The sequence below is a fragment of the Electrophorus electricus genome, chromosome 2 (assembly GCF_013358815.1).
Source record: "Electrophorus electricus isolate fEleEle1 chromosome 2, fEleEle1.pri, whole genome shotgun sequence".
Taxonomy (NCBI): domain Eukaryota; kingdom Metazoa; phylum Chordata; class Actinopteri; order Gymnotiformes; family Gymnotidae; genus Electrophorus; species Electrophorus electricus.
Window position 1 is genome coordinate 1,649,365 of NC_049536.1, and position 14,844 is coordinate 1,664,208.

Genomic DNA, 14,844 nt, shown 5'->3' on the forward strand with positions numbered 1-14,844 from the left:
TCTACCAGGCCAAACTGGCAGAAGATCTCTTTCACCAGGCCAAACTGGCAGAAGATCTCATCCAGCAGCCCAAACTAGCAGAACATCTCCTCCACCAGCCGCTCCACTCTAGTCTGGGATTGTGTATACCTCGAGCCGCTTCATGATTCTGTCCATAGCTATGAGGACTTAGAGGTTCCCGGCATTGGTGGTAGGAAACAAGCCAAGGACAACCATGGTGACCATCTCCATGGACGCGCCTAAGCAGAGAGAATGAAGCAGGGTCTTCACTATGGTCACAACAACACACATACAGCTCGATATCAGAGCACCAGCCCAGCCCTTAAAATGTCTGCAGCAGCCACTTCAGCATCTTTCCTACACCGAAGTGCCCCAGGCCACACATCTCCCTGATACTAGTGCCCCACGCCACACGTCTCCCTGATACTAGTGCCCCACGCCACACGTCTCCCTGATACTGGTGCCCCACGCCACACATCTCCCTGATACTAGTGCCCCACGCCACACGTCTCCCTGATACTAGTGCCCCACGCCACACGTCTCCCTGATACTAGTGCCCCACGCCACACGTCTCCCTGATACTAGTGCCCCACGCCACACGTCTCCATGATACTAGTGCCCCACGCCACACGTCTCCCTGATACTACTGCCCCACGCCACACGTCTCCCTGATACTAGTGCCCCAGGCCACAGGTCTCCCTGATACTAGTGCCCCACGCCACACGTCTCCCTGATACTAGTGCCCCACGCCACACGTCTCCCTGATACTAGTGCCCCACGCCACACGTCCCTGATATTAGTGCCCCACGCCACAGGTCTCCCTGATACTAGTGCCCCAGGCCACACGTCTCCCTGATACTAGTATACTAGTGCCCCGTGCCACACGTCTCCCTGATACTAGTGCCCCACGCCACACGTCTCCCTGATACTAGTGCCCCACGCCACACGTCTCCCTGATACTAGTGCCCCACGCCACACATCTCCCTGATACTAGTGCCCCATGCCACACGTCTCCCTGATACTAGTATACTAGTGCCCCGTGCCACACGTCTCCCTGATACTAGTGCCCCACGCCACACGTCTCCCTGATACTAGTGCCCCACGCCACACGTCTCCCTGATACTAGTGCCCCACGCCACACGTCTCCCTGATACTAGTGCCCCATGCCACACATCTCCCTGATATCAGTGCCCCATGCCACACATCGCCCTGATACTAGTGCCCCACGCCACACATCTCCCTGATACTAGTGCCCCAGGCCATATGTCTCCCTGATACTAGTGCCCCAGGCCACACGTCTCCCTGATACTAGTGCCCCAGGCCACAAGTCTCCCTGATACTAGTGCCCCACGCCACACGTCTCCCTGATACTAGTGCCCCACGCCACACGTCTCCATGATACTAGTGCCCCACGCCACACGTCTCCCTGATACTACTGCCCCACGCCACACGTCTCCCTGATACTAGTGCCCCAGGCCACACGTCTCCCTGATACTAGTGCCCCACGCCACACGTCTCCCTGATACTAGTGCCCCAGGCCACACGTCTCCCTGATACTAGTGCCCCAGGCCACACGTCTCCCTGATACTAGTGCCCCACGCCACACCTCTCCCTGATACTAGTGCCCCACGCCACACATCTCCCTGATACTAGTGCCCCAGGCCATATGTCTCCCTGATACTAGTGCCCCAGGCCACACGTCTCCCTGATACTAGTGCCCCAGGCCACAAGTCTCCCTGATACTAGTGCCCCACGCCACACGTCTCCCTGATACTAGTGCCCCACGCCACACGTCTCCCTGATACTAGTGCCCCACGCCACACGTCCCTGATATTAGTGCCCCACGCCACAGGTCTCCCTGATACTAGTGCCCCAGGCCACACGTCTCCCTGATACTAGTATACTAGTGCCCCGTGCCACACGTCTCCCTGATACTAGTGCCCCACGCCACACGTCTCCCTGATACTAGTGCCCCACGCCACACGTCTCCCTGATACTAGTGCCCCACGCCACACATCTCCCTGATACTAGTGCCCCATGCCACACGTCTCCCTGATACTAGTATACTAGTGCCCCGTGCCACACGTCTCCCTGATACTAGTGCCCCACGCCACACGTCTCCCTGATACTAGTGCCCCACGCCACACGTCTCCCTGATACTAGTGCCCCACGCCACACGTCTCCCTGATACTAGTGCCCCATGCCACACATCTCCCTGATATCAGTGCCCCATGCCACACATCTCCCTGATACTAGTGCCCCACGCCACACATCTCCCTGATACTAGTGCCCCAGGCCATATGTCTCCCTGATACTAGTGCCCCAGGCCACACGTCTCCCTGATACTAGTGCCCCAGGCCACAAGTCTCCCTGATACTAGTGCCCCACGCCACACGTCTCCCTGATACTAGTGCCCCACGCCACACGTCTCCATGATACTAGTGCCCCACGCCACACGTCTCCCTGATACTACTGCCCCACGCCACACGTCTCCCTGATACTAGTGCCCCAGGCCACACGTCTCCCTGATACTAGTGCCCCACGCCACACGTCTCCCTGATACTAGTGCCCCAGGCCACACGTCTCCCTGATACTAGTGCCCCAGGCCACACGTCTCCCTGATACTAGTGCCCCACGCCACACCTCTCCCTGATACTAGTGCCCCACGCCACACATCTCCCTGATACTAGTGCCCCAGGCCATATGTCTCCCTGATACTAGTGCCCCAGGCCACACGTCTCCCTGATACTAGTGCCCCAGGCCACAAGTCTCCCTGATACTAGTGCCCCACGCCACACGTCTCCCTGATACTAGTGCCCCACGCCACACGTCTCCATGATACTAGTGCCCCGTGCCACACGTCTCCCTGATACTAGTGCCCCACGCCACACGTCTCCCTGATACTAGTGCCCCACGCCACACGTCTCCCTGATACTAGTGCCCCATGCCACACATCTCCCTGATACTAGTGCCCCATGCCACACATCTTCCTGATATCAGTGCCCCATGCCACACATCTCCCTGATACTAGTGCCCCACGCCACACATCTCCCTGATACTAGTGCCCCAGGCCATATGTCTCCCTGATACTAGTGCCCCACGCCACACGTCTCCCTGGTACAAATTGTCCCCCTAATACTGTCATTCACTCTGACCCTGACTCTGACCTTACACACATAACTGTCCCCCTAACACTGTCATTCACTCTGACCTTACACACCTAACTGTCCCTCACCGATCCCTGTCTATATGTCTTTGGATTTATGAATGTACATTTGATTTTGTTTGCTGATGTCCTACACTTTTTGAGTAACCAAATTCCCTCTTAAAGCATCAACGAAACCTCATCATACATTTCGAAAATGTCAGATGACAAAATGCTTTAATAATTGAAAACTGCTGATAGAATAGTTAAAGTATTTGTGCTTGTATAAAATATCCCAGATTATATTTTTCAAATAATCTTCTGAGTATGTCTCACTAGGAACAACTGATATATAAAAAACATAAAGACTTTTAGTAACTTTTCAGCTCATTTAAATAATTAGTCAGGCTAATCCAAATCCAACTGAGAGAGAATCTAACACTTTCTGCATTAAGATGAGCTACAGGTCTCTCCAGGTTTGGCCTCAATTAAACCTTTATTAAAACTGTCAACTGTAGTGTATTTTGAGTGTGATGGGTGTGACCACTGTCTTTGGTGAAGGGTGAAGACTGTTGTCTTCCTTCATTGTGCATACACCTGTATACAGTCCTTTTAGTGAGACAAGCTCTGCAGTAATACACCAAAGCATACTGGTGCATAACTCATAACCCAACCTCTTGAAGTCTGTGATAAGATAAAATATAACTTAAAATATAACTTAAAAATTCCAACCAATACATGTGAACGTGTAGAGCACTGGTTCTCAAACTATGGTACACGTGTTCCCTTTAGTGGTAATAGGAGGAATCTCCAAAATGTTTAAAATAAATATGTAATAATAAAATTCCTTTGGTCAAAGTGGTGGTACTTTGAGAGCCAAGTATTTCCTGAGGTAATATACTGGCATTATAGACACAAAGTACAGATAACTCATACACTCATACAACTATAATGATTTTATCTCTATTACAATGATTTTATATCATCTGTTATAATTACATTAAATATTTATTTTCTAAAAAATATATATTTAACATTAGATGATGAATTGGACATTTTTCAAAATATAATATATCCTATTACACATTTTTAGAGCAAAAACATACATTTTTGGAAGCACTCGTTAATGACCTCTTTCAGTCTGATGTTGAAGACATACCTGTCACCTGTTCCTGACGTTTACAGGTATGTCATATCACCTGTTCATGAAGCACCTGTTCATAAAGTACAAATACATATCACCTGTTCATAAAGCACATAGCTGTCACCTGTTCATGAAGTACACAGGTATGTCCTATCACCTGGTCATAAAGCACATAGCTGTCACCTGTTCATGAAGTACACAGGTATGTCCTGTCACCTGTTCATAAAGCACATAGCTGTCACCTGTTCATGAAGTACACAGGTATGTCCTATCACCTGGTCATAAAGTATCTACCTATCACCTGTTATCACCTATTAGTATCACCTATCTACCTGTTCTTTTCCCCCTCACCATATCAGGGCAGGTTGGGTCCAAACCCACATCTCTCCCTAACTTCAGAGAGTCTCTCCAGATTATTAATCACAGTACACACTGAGAATATGAAGAATATACAAGAGTCTTAATGTACATTACACTCTTATAGAAATGCTGCTCTAGACATTTTAGTGGTTCATGTTTCTGACTGACTCTTTCTCAGATGGAGGGAGAGGAAAGAGGCTGAAACAAAACCCCACAATCCTTTGCTGCTGCCGCTGCCCAGTGAGATTCTAATTATACTAGCCACTAATTTCATTTGGAATTCTCAAGCTTCAGATCTCACCTACAGTTCATGTGGCCTTGGATTTATGTCCTCATTCCTCTGTAATAATCTTAGTGTGATCATTATGTCTGGCTGCATTTAGTTGATAGAGAACACAGCTCTGATTATGCCACACTGCTTTAAAGCAGATGACAGCCAAGTCCAGAAGTACCATAAAAAGCCAATGGCGGAAAATAGAGTATCAGTCTGTGTGGTCTCTCTAATAGTTAAGATGATTTTACCACTACAGCCGCTCTACTGATGTCAGTAGCGTAAGGATGATTGATATGTGCCTCAACCAGCTTATTGTAAAACTCCTGTAACTGATCCTTTACTGTACTCATTACCCTGGCAGCAGGTCAGTGGAGTCTATGGCTCTATCATTTTTGGAATGTAGATCACACTGTCAGGTTTTAAAATATCAAGTTTTTGTATTATAACAGAAAATTCTATGGGTAAAAAATGTATTGAATTGTTTGTTTGTTTGTTCAATCAAGTGTCATTTTATGCTCTGTGAAGTAAGTCATGAGTCAACTTAAGTCTTGTGTCTATGCTACTGTGTTTTAGAAGGAAGGTCAATATTAGCATTCATGTTCTTTTTCCATATTTGGCTAACATGACTCTTTGTTCATTATTTAGGGAGATGGCATATAAATGCAGTCTGAGCACATGTGGACTTTGCTAAGACTTTTGATATTTGTGTGTTCTTGCAGCCCTTGGAAAAAACAACAAACCTGACTGTGTAAGATTCACAAAGTTCTCTTCAAATGATTAAAGTATTTCTTGTCTTCTTATTGGTGGTGTGTGTAGCTTGTCAATACTCCAATCATCTACATTTACATTTATGGTATTTAGTAGGCATTCTTATTCAGAATGACTGAAAAAAGCCTTGTCATCTACTCATAGAACACATCCTAGTATAGTACAGTAGGCTAGAGTTCAAGGTACCAGTGAACTAAGGTATTTACAAGTACAGGAGTCAGTTCTGATACCAAAGAAATTACAAAATGTACACAAGTCTAATACCAAACAACAATAAGTGCATTACCCACAATAAGTGCTAAAAAGGTTCAGTTAATCAATAGTAGTACAATATTTCCATAAGTACAGGATCAGTGGTGATTTAAATACTCCACAAATAGAGTTTGAAGACTGCATTTGAAGACCACAAAATACTCTGCTGGTTGGACAGCCAGTGGAAGTTCATTCCACCATCTGGGAGCAGAACAGAGTTAAATTCCAGAGTCTTGATGCTTATCTTCCATGAGACTTGTAGGATGGTCGAGAGGTACTTTATGCTCGAAGTACTCAAAGTACGGATCAGGCTTTGACCAATGCCCTCAAGTCCATGTTTGGTATTGTAGGCGAATAGCTACTGGAAACCAGTGAAAGGAACACAGCGGGGGAACTTCAGACGAGTGAACACCAGTCTTGCTGCTGCATTCTGGATCAGCGAGTAGACGACAAGCTTCCTGTGAAAGGGTCAAAACAAGTTACAAATGAGAAGTCTGCATGACTATGGAGACACAATAGTTGGTAGTATGCGATATAACCAGGGTGAAAATAATTGAGCTTTATATCAATACCCTTATGTGGCGTATCTGAGACTCAATCCTGACTGTCAGCTGGAGTGCAGAGTCATGCTTTGTAGAGGTGCACCTTCACAGAGGTGCTCTGTTGCACACTGAAATGATGAGGTCTTCACAGAGGTAATTCTTCTACCTCTGGGTGCTCCTATAAGGTTTGTATTTGAACTGATATATAGCTTACAGCTGTAAATATGCTTTTTATGTAGCAACTACGGGAAGGTGACAGTTCTGGATTTCAGAATCTGTTCTTTTATATGCCTGTGTCGAAAACATCGATGGTTTTAATCAAAGAAAAAAAATGTATAAAATAGACTCGTGTAGTCTATTTTTACATAATTATAGTTTTTCACTAGCCACCTCTGTTGGCCTCAACCTTAATGTAAAATATGCAAAAACATTTATTCACTGCATTATAAAAAATAAATAAATGTCAGCAGGTAGGCGGTACGAGGCAGGTACCTCCTCCCGTACACATTTTTCTGTATAAAGATTTTTTTTATTTTAATTTCCCACTAGTGTTTATATATTTTTTACAGAAAGTTAGTTGTTTTTGTAAACGTTTCCTTTGTTGTACATATCTTGCCCATTCCGTATTTAGTGTTTACAAAACATTGCGCCCCGCCCCTCCGTGCAGCGGAAGCGGAAGTTCATATACAGGCGCGGTCTGGAGCTCCCTGGCTCGCGCCAGGCCGTTAGACCGAGTATGGCCGCGTCGGATCCCCGCTCCTCGAGTGACAGCGGACCGGCCGGCAAGGGCGGCTTCCCCGGGGAGAGCAGCGACGATCGCGGCGGCGCGGCGGGTGGCGGCGGCGGGGAGGGTGAGCGGGAACGAGAGCGCGCTACGTTCGAGTGTAACATATGCTTGGACACGGCGAAGGAGGCCGTGATCAGCCTGTGCGGACACCTTTTCTGGTAGGATGTTATTTCTCGGTGAAGACGGCTAGCGCTGTCTTAGCGTTAGCTTGACGCGTTAAGTTTTAAACGCTGACGTACTTAATGAGTATTTAGAAAAGCTAAATCCAAACAGTGGAGTTGTGAACTAATCGGATTTGTTTGGTTCGTGTTTGGCGGTCTTGTTGTAAAATCGTCTGATATTAGGTTTGTTAGACCTGCTAACGCTAACTGAATCGCTAGCGAGCAGCCGTTAGCTGCGTTGCAGTAGGAGATGTGGTCGCTGAATCGGGCCAGGCTTCCAAATGAAACCGCCAATGCCTTTATGCAGCTTTGCATTTTCGTGTGTTGTAACGTTATTAGCCTGCTGAGTTTTAGCTAGCTAACTTTGACACGGATGAAGGAGGCCGCAGCCTGTAAAACATTTGACGTTTGGGGATGTGTGTGTCTAGGTTAGCTGGCTCCACGGGTCCATCAGAGGCGGTTGGGTTGTGGTCAGAGGACACCCTGTATGCAGCGACTGCGTTTCAGATTTAGTCTTTTTTTGTCGTAGTGTCGGCCCAGGGCGAGGGACTGCCTCTGGGATTACGTGGAGATTAGGCTCACACTCGCTGTGGTGGAGCCGTAAAGGGAGATTAAAAACACTCAGTGGTGCAGTGTGATTGATCCCTTCAGATTATGTCATTGACAGTGTATGTAGTTTATTTTCCTTTCCGTGTCCTGGCTGTTTGTTCACCTTTGTGTTATTAACCTCCTCTGTCAATTTTTCATCTAGTCTTTTGTTTCTGGTCTTAACGACTAAGAGCATGCTCCTGGTTTGGGTTGAAGGTGCCTTTGACGACAGTTGGACCATAGGTGGACAGATTGCTGAAAGTGCTGGCCAGATCTTTATGCTGTGAAGTTCTGACTCATAATCTGGATTTCACTTGCTTCATGAATTCAGGAATGAATGTTGAATTAGGGAGCTTTCTTATGCACAGTCAGCTGAATAAACTGCTAGTTGATTTGCTCAACACAATTGCCTATTGGGGTTTTTTCCATGATTTATCATATTTCACATAAGAAACAGAGAGAGTGTGTTTTCTCCTTTGCCCACGGGCCTTTGTTTTGTCGTAGGTTACATACTGACAGGGGAAATTGAGAGGAAACCCTGATGTAAATATTGACCCTTACCGTATCTGTCCTAAGCAGGTGAAGTTTAGTCAACACTGGTTCATGTACTGGCCTTTGCTTTGGTCCATCACTATTTCCATTCTACACTGACCTATTTTATGATCCATATATATTTCTGAAATATTTATTGTTTTCACAGTGTTTATTTAGTATTTTCAGTGGTGCTGTACAGGTTTCGGGATGATAATTTTACACTTGTGCAATAAAGTGTGTAGGCACTAGTTTCACATGAGGGATATGATATGTTCATATAGTGTAAGGAATCATTATTGGGACAGTTTGTTTTAGATACCAGCTTTGATGGACTGTGGTACTGGACAACCTCTGCAGCTCGGTCATCGTTACTGATCTGTTCATGTTCTGTCACTGCGGTCATGTGGCCTTCATTTTCAGCTTTGCTTCATTTATTTGTGGACTGAGCCTTGCGATGTGGGAAAATCGATCTTATTTTAAATATTATTTTATGTTTATTTTAAAGCAGATGTGACGTACAGGGTCAAAGTAGGGCTATTATCAGATGACTGTCATCTGCTTAACAGTTTCAAAGGTGAGCTCTGTTGACAAATCAATTCTGACCTCTCTCTCTCTCTCTCTCTCTCTCTCTCTCTCTCTCTCTCTCTCTCTAGCTGGCCATGTCTTCATCAGGTAAGGAAGCCTATCTGTCTTATCTGTAGCTTTATAGACGTATCTTAAATACCAGGTCATCCAACTCCTAAGTGCTCTGTGCTGGCCTTGACCTCTTTTTTCGGGGGGGGGTTGCTGCTCGAGGCCCGGCAGGGTAAATCTGGAGGGAGGTCAGGGGTCAGGGAACCCAGCCTGAGCGTGGTGCCACCCTGCAGGTCTGCCTGCGGAGGAGTCAAACCCCCAGCTCAATCACGTTCCTCAACCTCCTGGAACTAAAACCTTCAGCTCTGACCCTGTCATGAGCTGCTGCTGATCAGACATGGAAAAGCTGCGCTTCGAAACTTAAAAGTCCTGCTGTGGTTTCCCACTGTCTGTGTGGTAGTGTGACCTGGTGAGAGAGTTACAGCTGGGTGCAGACGTGGCATACCAACACTAGAGCATGACGGCAAAGCATTAGTGTGACAGTGAGAGAATGAACTGTGAGGGAGTGAACACTAACATGAGTGTGTTTCAATCATAGGAGCACAGTCACACCCTTTCCTGTGCTTGTGGGTGGGGGTGTGAGTATGAGAGACCTAATCCAGTCACAGGGTTATACAAATACAGCAAATTCTGCTTGTTTGTTTCAAGCAAAATAGAAAATTACCTAACTGTTCCTTTTGCAAAAGCCCAAACCATTTTGTTTGTGGCTGTTGTGATTTAACAACATTCAGTGTAAGTGCCCTGTTTGTGTGGACCAATGTTGCCATTCTTCTTGGCTGCTCTGGGTGTGGTCTGTAAACCACAGCCTTCATGGGTGGCACAGCCTTGCCTCGCTGGGTCCTCCTGGAGTGGGCCCGGTCTCGCCGGGTCGTCCATGATCATTACCACGTTGGGTGTCTGCTGCTGGGGTTGTTTCTTGGTGCAGCTGGGCCTCAGTCATGTACTCCTCCGTTATTTGCTTCTGAAACAGAGGCAATCAAATTCTTTTCATCTTAACACCAGTTTGTATAACATTAAGAGTAAAGGTGGAGCTAAGGAGGCTGTCTGAAGGTGGGACTAACAGTACGTGGACTAGATGAGGACAGATGGCTTACCTTATGGCAGGACACTGTCCTGCTATGTCTGTGGTTTCTGTGTTTTCCCCTAGTAAGATTCGGTAATGCTTTTATTTTGCACATGGCAGGAAGTGATTGTCAGTCTCTAATTTGCTTTACTTGCAATGGTTACAGATGCTCTCTCGCGCTCTCTCTCGCTCTCTCTCGCTCTCTCTCGCTCTCAGTGGCTGGAGACCAGGCCCAGCAGACAACAGTGTCCTGTTTGTAAGGCTGGAATCAGCAGAGATAAAGTCATCCCTCTATATGGACGTGGCAGCACCAGTCAGGAGGACCCCAGGTACTGTGAGTGAGGGGGAGAGAGAGAGAATCTGATGGTACGTAGGCCTAGGGGATGTGTGGAAGTGTGTGGCAGCATTGTGGAGGGAGTGTATGTGACTGAGCACTGTGGACCTGGTGGCTAATAAGCCTGTGGTCTTCAATGGTGTGTTACAGATTGAAAACTCCACCTCGACCTCAAGGCCAGAGAACAGAGCCTGAAAGTAGAGGGGTGTGTACTCTCTCTCTTAATCCTACCCTTCCTCACCTCGCACCCTCAGACTAATCACACTCTGACTCTACCAGTGGCGCTTCACGCTAAGTGGAGATGTGGCTAAATGATCATGCTTGTGCTAGAAGTGTGTTAGTGTTAGTGACACTGCAGTTCTCAACAGTTTCGAAAGCCCAAAGCGATAATGAAGAAAGCATTTTTCCTCTACTTTCAATGTCTGAGGTTTTAGCAAGAAATGTTGTAGATGCTGTGTCTTTAATGACACTTAAAACCCTTCTTGTAATTTTTTTTAACAATTGTTATTCACTGATGCTCAGGTTTTAAATCCGTTGATGTTTGACCCACCCTCCCCTTCCTCTCTCCAGGCGTTTCAGGGGTTCGGGGACACAGGCTTCCACATGTCCTTTGGCATTGGTGCTTTTCCTTTTGGTTTTTTCACCACAGTCTTTAACACCAATGACCCTTTCCACAGACCAGGTCAGTTCATACACACACGCACGCGTCCTATTACCACAAACAAAATGTTTATTGGTGAATGTCGCCCGTGTCCCTAGATCCTCACTATGCAGGCGATCACCAAGGCAACGGTAACCCCAACAACGGCAACAACTGGCAAGACTCACTGTTCCTCTTCCTGGCCATCTTCTTCTTCTTCTGGATGCTGAGTGTGTGAAAGTGTTTGCGTGTGTGAGCAACGAGGAAGTGCGTGATCGAAGGCGATGACTGGGTATAGAGAGGAGGAGAGAGGAGGCGGTACATTCAGTGGATGTGAAACGCACACAAACTACTGTGATCAAGCTCTGTGTGTCCTCTACACAAAAATGTAGTCTTGGATTTGAAGGAAGTGTGAGAACCGTTTGTTTGCAAGGAATTCCTTCAGTTCTTTTCTCCCCTCTGTTCAGATTTGTATGTATGCACACGCATTCTGACACCAAGACCTAGACCCTTTTGGACGTTCTGATGTGGTGTCGGGTTTGAGGAAAGAATGATAGTATTAATTGTCTGAACCCCCTAAGCAGAATTTGCTTGGAGTTTGATGGTCCCTAAGTAGGTAAAACTGGGTGAGAATTTGATCATTCTTAAGTGAGTCTGGTGACCCTTTTGATGTTTTTGGAACTCTGGTGTTCAGAATCAAAAACATTGCAGCAAGGGAGTGTGTGAAACTACACACACACCCTTCTAAACATAAACTTTAGATTTTTTTCTGAACTTTTTTCTAATGATTAGTCGTTTCACAACTCGTATTAAGCAACAAATTTTAATACCAAAGAGAAATTCTTTTTACACAAATGTTCTAAAAAGTTGTTTAAACCGTACATAAATAAAATAGATAGCTTGGTGGATGTAGGAGGCGTTGGGGAGTGAACTGTCTTACTCAGCCTCTCACAGTGGCAGCGGCCTTTGCACTGTGCTCAGTGATGGCAAGGGTTGGTGTTGAGTTGAAAAGCTGTGAGTTCTCTCTCTCTCTCTCACTCCACTCTGTTTATTCTACACGTTGTTCACGTCCCCGGCCGTTTCTTGTTTAACACTTGTCGTCTGTTAAATCCCTCTACAGCAAATAACGGCCTAATGTGATATGGTATTAAACGATCATTTGTCAGGAAAAAAGGAGAAAGTATTTTGGGATGCACAGACGGCGGAATCTGTGCTACTCTGTTCCCCTGTCACGTAGGTTTCATTGCTGGGGTTAATCTATATCTTCACGTTAGGTCTGTAGTGGGCCGCAGGTTTACCACTAGAGGGCAGTATTTCCAGGTGTTGCTCACGGTCAACCTCCCACCAGGAAACGTCAGGGCGCCAGAGGACGCACATGCGTTCGTGTGGACTGTGTAACATGCCCTCCTCGCGCGCTTGGCTGTGTCGCTCATCCCCGCTGCCCTCTTTAGGGGTGTTCCCCTGCTGTGTTAATGGAAGGGGCGGTAGGTGAGGGAACAGGTGGACATGCGTGTCCACTTCAGTAGCACAGCCATGCTAGAAAGCCTCGTGGTCTGACACACATTCCATTTCCACACCGGAAACGATTGCGCACAAAGCCGTTTATAAGTGTAAGCTGGAAGCAAAAAAAATTCACTTCGGGATGAGGGTTTTTTTCTGGTTTAATCTAGTAAAATGGCTTCCTGAGGTCCTAAGGTTTACTACACAATGAGATATTATTCTATGCATCCTGTTCTAGATGAAGCACTTTGCCTATGTAAAAGTGCTCTACAAATAAAGATGATTATTACATTTACATGTCAAGCTCAGTGCAGCTCACTTGGAGCGAGTTCGTTTCTAAACAAATTAAATATACTCGTTCAGCTATTGCCATCATCGGTATGACCTACTGTCTATAGCAAACATGCAGATCTCAGAATTAATGGCCAGCGCAGTGGGCGAGGGCGTGTTTCCCAGACTACCGTGCCGGGTCCTATCCCAATCCTTTAGTCCTTCACATCCACGCGCTCTGGCTTGGTTTTAGGTGAGAATTAAATTTGTAAAAATAAATCTGCCAACCTGTTTAGATAATCAATCAGTGTTTGTGCTATAGAAGTGGCAAGTGTACTAAAATGCAAATAAGGTTTTTTTTCGCTACTCAAATCTACTAAATTTTAAATGAACATGTCTCCCCTTTTAAACAAGAGTTTTATAGCTGAACATTATAACAGCTTATTAAAGTACCTTGCAGTTTAACAGTGAAAACTTTTGAACCGTAATGCTGTTGCCATGAAAAGTATTCTCCCAACTGTCAGCTGTGTGTATATGAATATTGTAAATGATGTGTTTAATTGTATCTCATTGTTTGGTAATGGGACTGAGCCACGAGATGGAGGTCTGTGTCCACCTTTCTGTATAACTGCAAATCCGATTTAACGGGAAATGAAATGATGGCTTCTCTTCTCTGGGCCAGTTGTGATTGGCTGGTAATGTACTCTTGATCATGCGGAGGGAACCCAGGCCTATGCGTGAGAGTTGGGTTATGCGTCATGGGCCCTTCTAACTGCCATCTGCAACCAGACACAATAGAACAAGTAAAGGCCAATCGGTGCGTCACGTCACATTAGCCAGTTCAGGTGCTGAATTTAACAAACTAGTTCATACAACTCTTTATATTGGTGAATTAAAAATCTGAATTGGGTTTCAGATCATCTCCAAGTGCGTGAAATCGGAACTCATTCGGCCTGAACACGTGGAGTCGCCTCTAGTTCAGAGCATGCACGTGGGAGCGTCCCCGTGTCCATAACGCCTCCCGGTGCTTGTGGAGACGAACCCGGGACTCAAAACACCCCTCTCCTGCCATCCCAGCGGGGCAATACTCACTGCAGTCCTTGCAGTAGAGCATTAAGGAATTGGAAACTGAAACCAGTTCATGTGGGGAGTGCATTTGCTCAGAATTCTGCAACTTCTCACAAGTGGTCTACTACTACACTCTTAGTAATTCTAACTGAGCACCTGTGTTGGGTGGGGGTCAGAGACATGTGTGGCCTTGATGCTGTGGGGGGACTGGGTGGTTCTAGACCTGTTTTTGCATAATCACTGTTTAATCCAAGCCTCTGTGTTCCTGGTGTTTTGACATTGAACCCAATAAAAGCAAAGACTGTTTCTGTAGAGTTCTTTCAGTAGCTCAAACTGAAGAGCAGTGCCTCTGCAGAGGAAATAAACTGGTTGTGATCTCTGTGCTGGCAATTAATAAATGTTTCGTACTGCGTGTGGGTGCCATGTTGTTTTTAGTATGATGATTATTGATTGGACCAACAGTAAGTATATAAACTTGACTGAAGACCTGTGCTTATGGGATTGCTTAATGCTACATGCTGTGAATCTGCCAACCTCATGCCTTCCACTCAAGTCTAATCACACCCTTGTTGCTGTGGAAACAGGTGAAGAGGTCACATGTCACTTAAGCAGGCCCTGAATAACCTAGGCAGTAAGCTTTTGAGTGCTCATCAGTCGTTCATGGCACACAAATTCCCTGATGAAAAATGTCAATATAAAAATGCATAACACTTGTACATTTCCATGTTTAGAGCTCAGATGTGGCATGTATGAGGAGGCTCACGTTTAGAGACTGTTCTGA

At 46.1% G+C, this 14,844-nt stretch overlaps 1 protein-coding gene across 1 annotated transcript; it reads left to right on the forward strand.

The window, feature by feature from the left end:
- The first annotated feature begins 7,153 nt into the window (after positions 1-7,153).
- rnf5 (ring finger protein 5) lies at positions 7,154-14,475 on the forward strand. Its single transcript, XM_035523434.1, has 6 exons — positions 7,154-7,430; positions 9,209-9,227; positions 10,468-10,580; positions 10,736-10,790; positions 11,156-11,267; positions 11,345-14,475. The coding sequence occupies exons 1-6, from the start codon at positions 7,222-7,224 to the stop codon at positions 11,461-11,463; spliced, it is 627 nt and encodes a 208-aa protein (XP_035379327.1). The 5' UTR covers positions 7,154-7,221; the 3' UTR covers positions 11,464-14,475.
- The last annotated feature ends 369 nt before the right edge of the window (positions 14,476-14,844 follow it).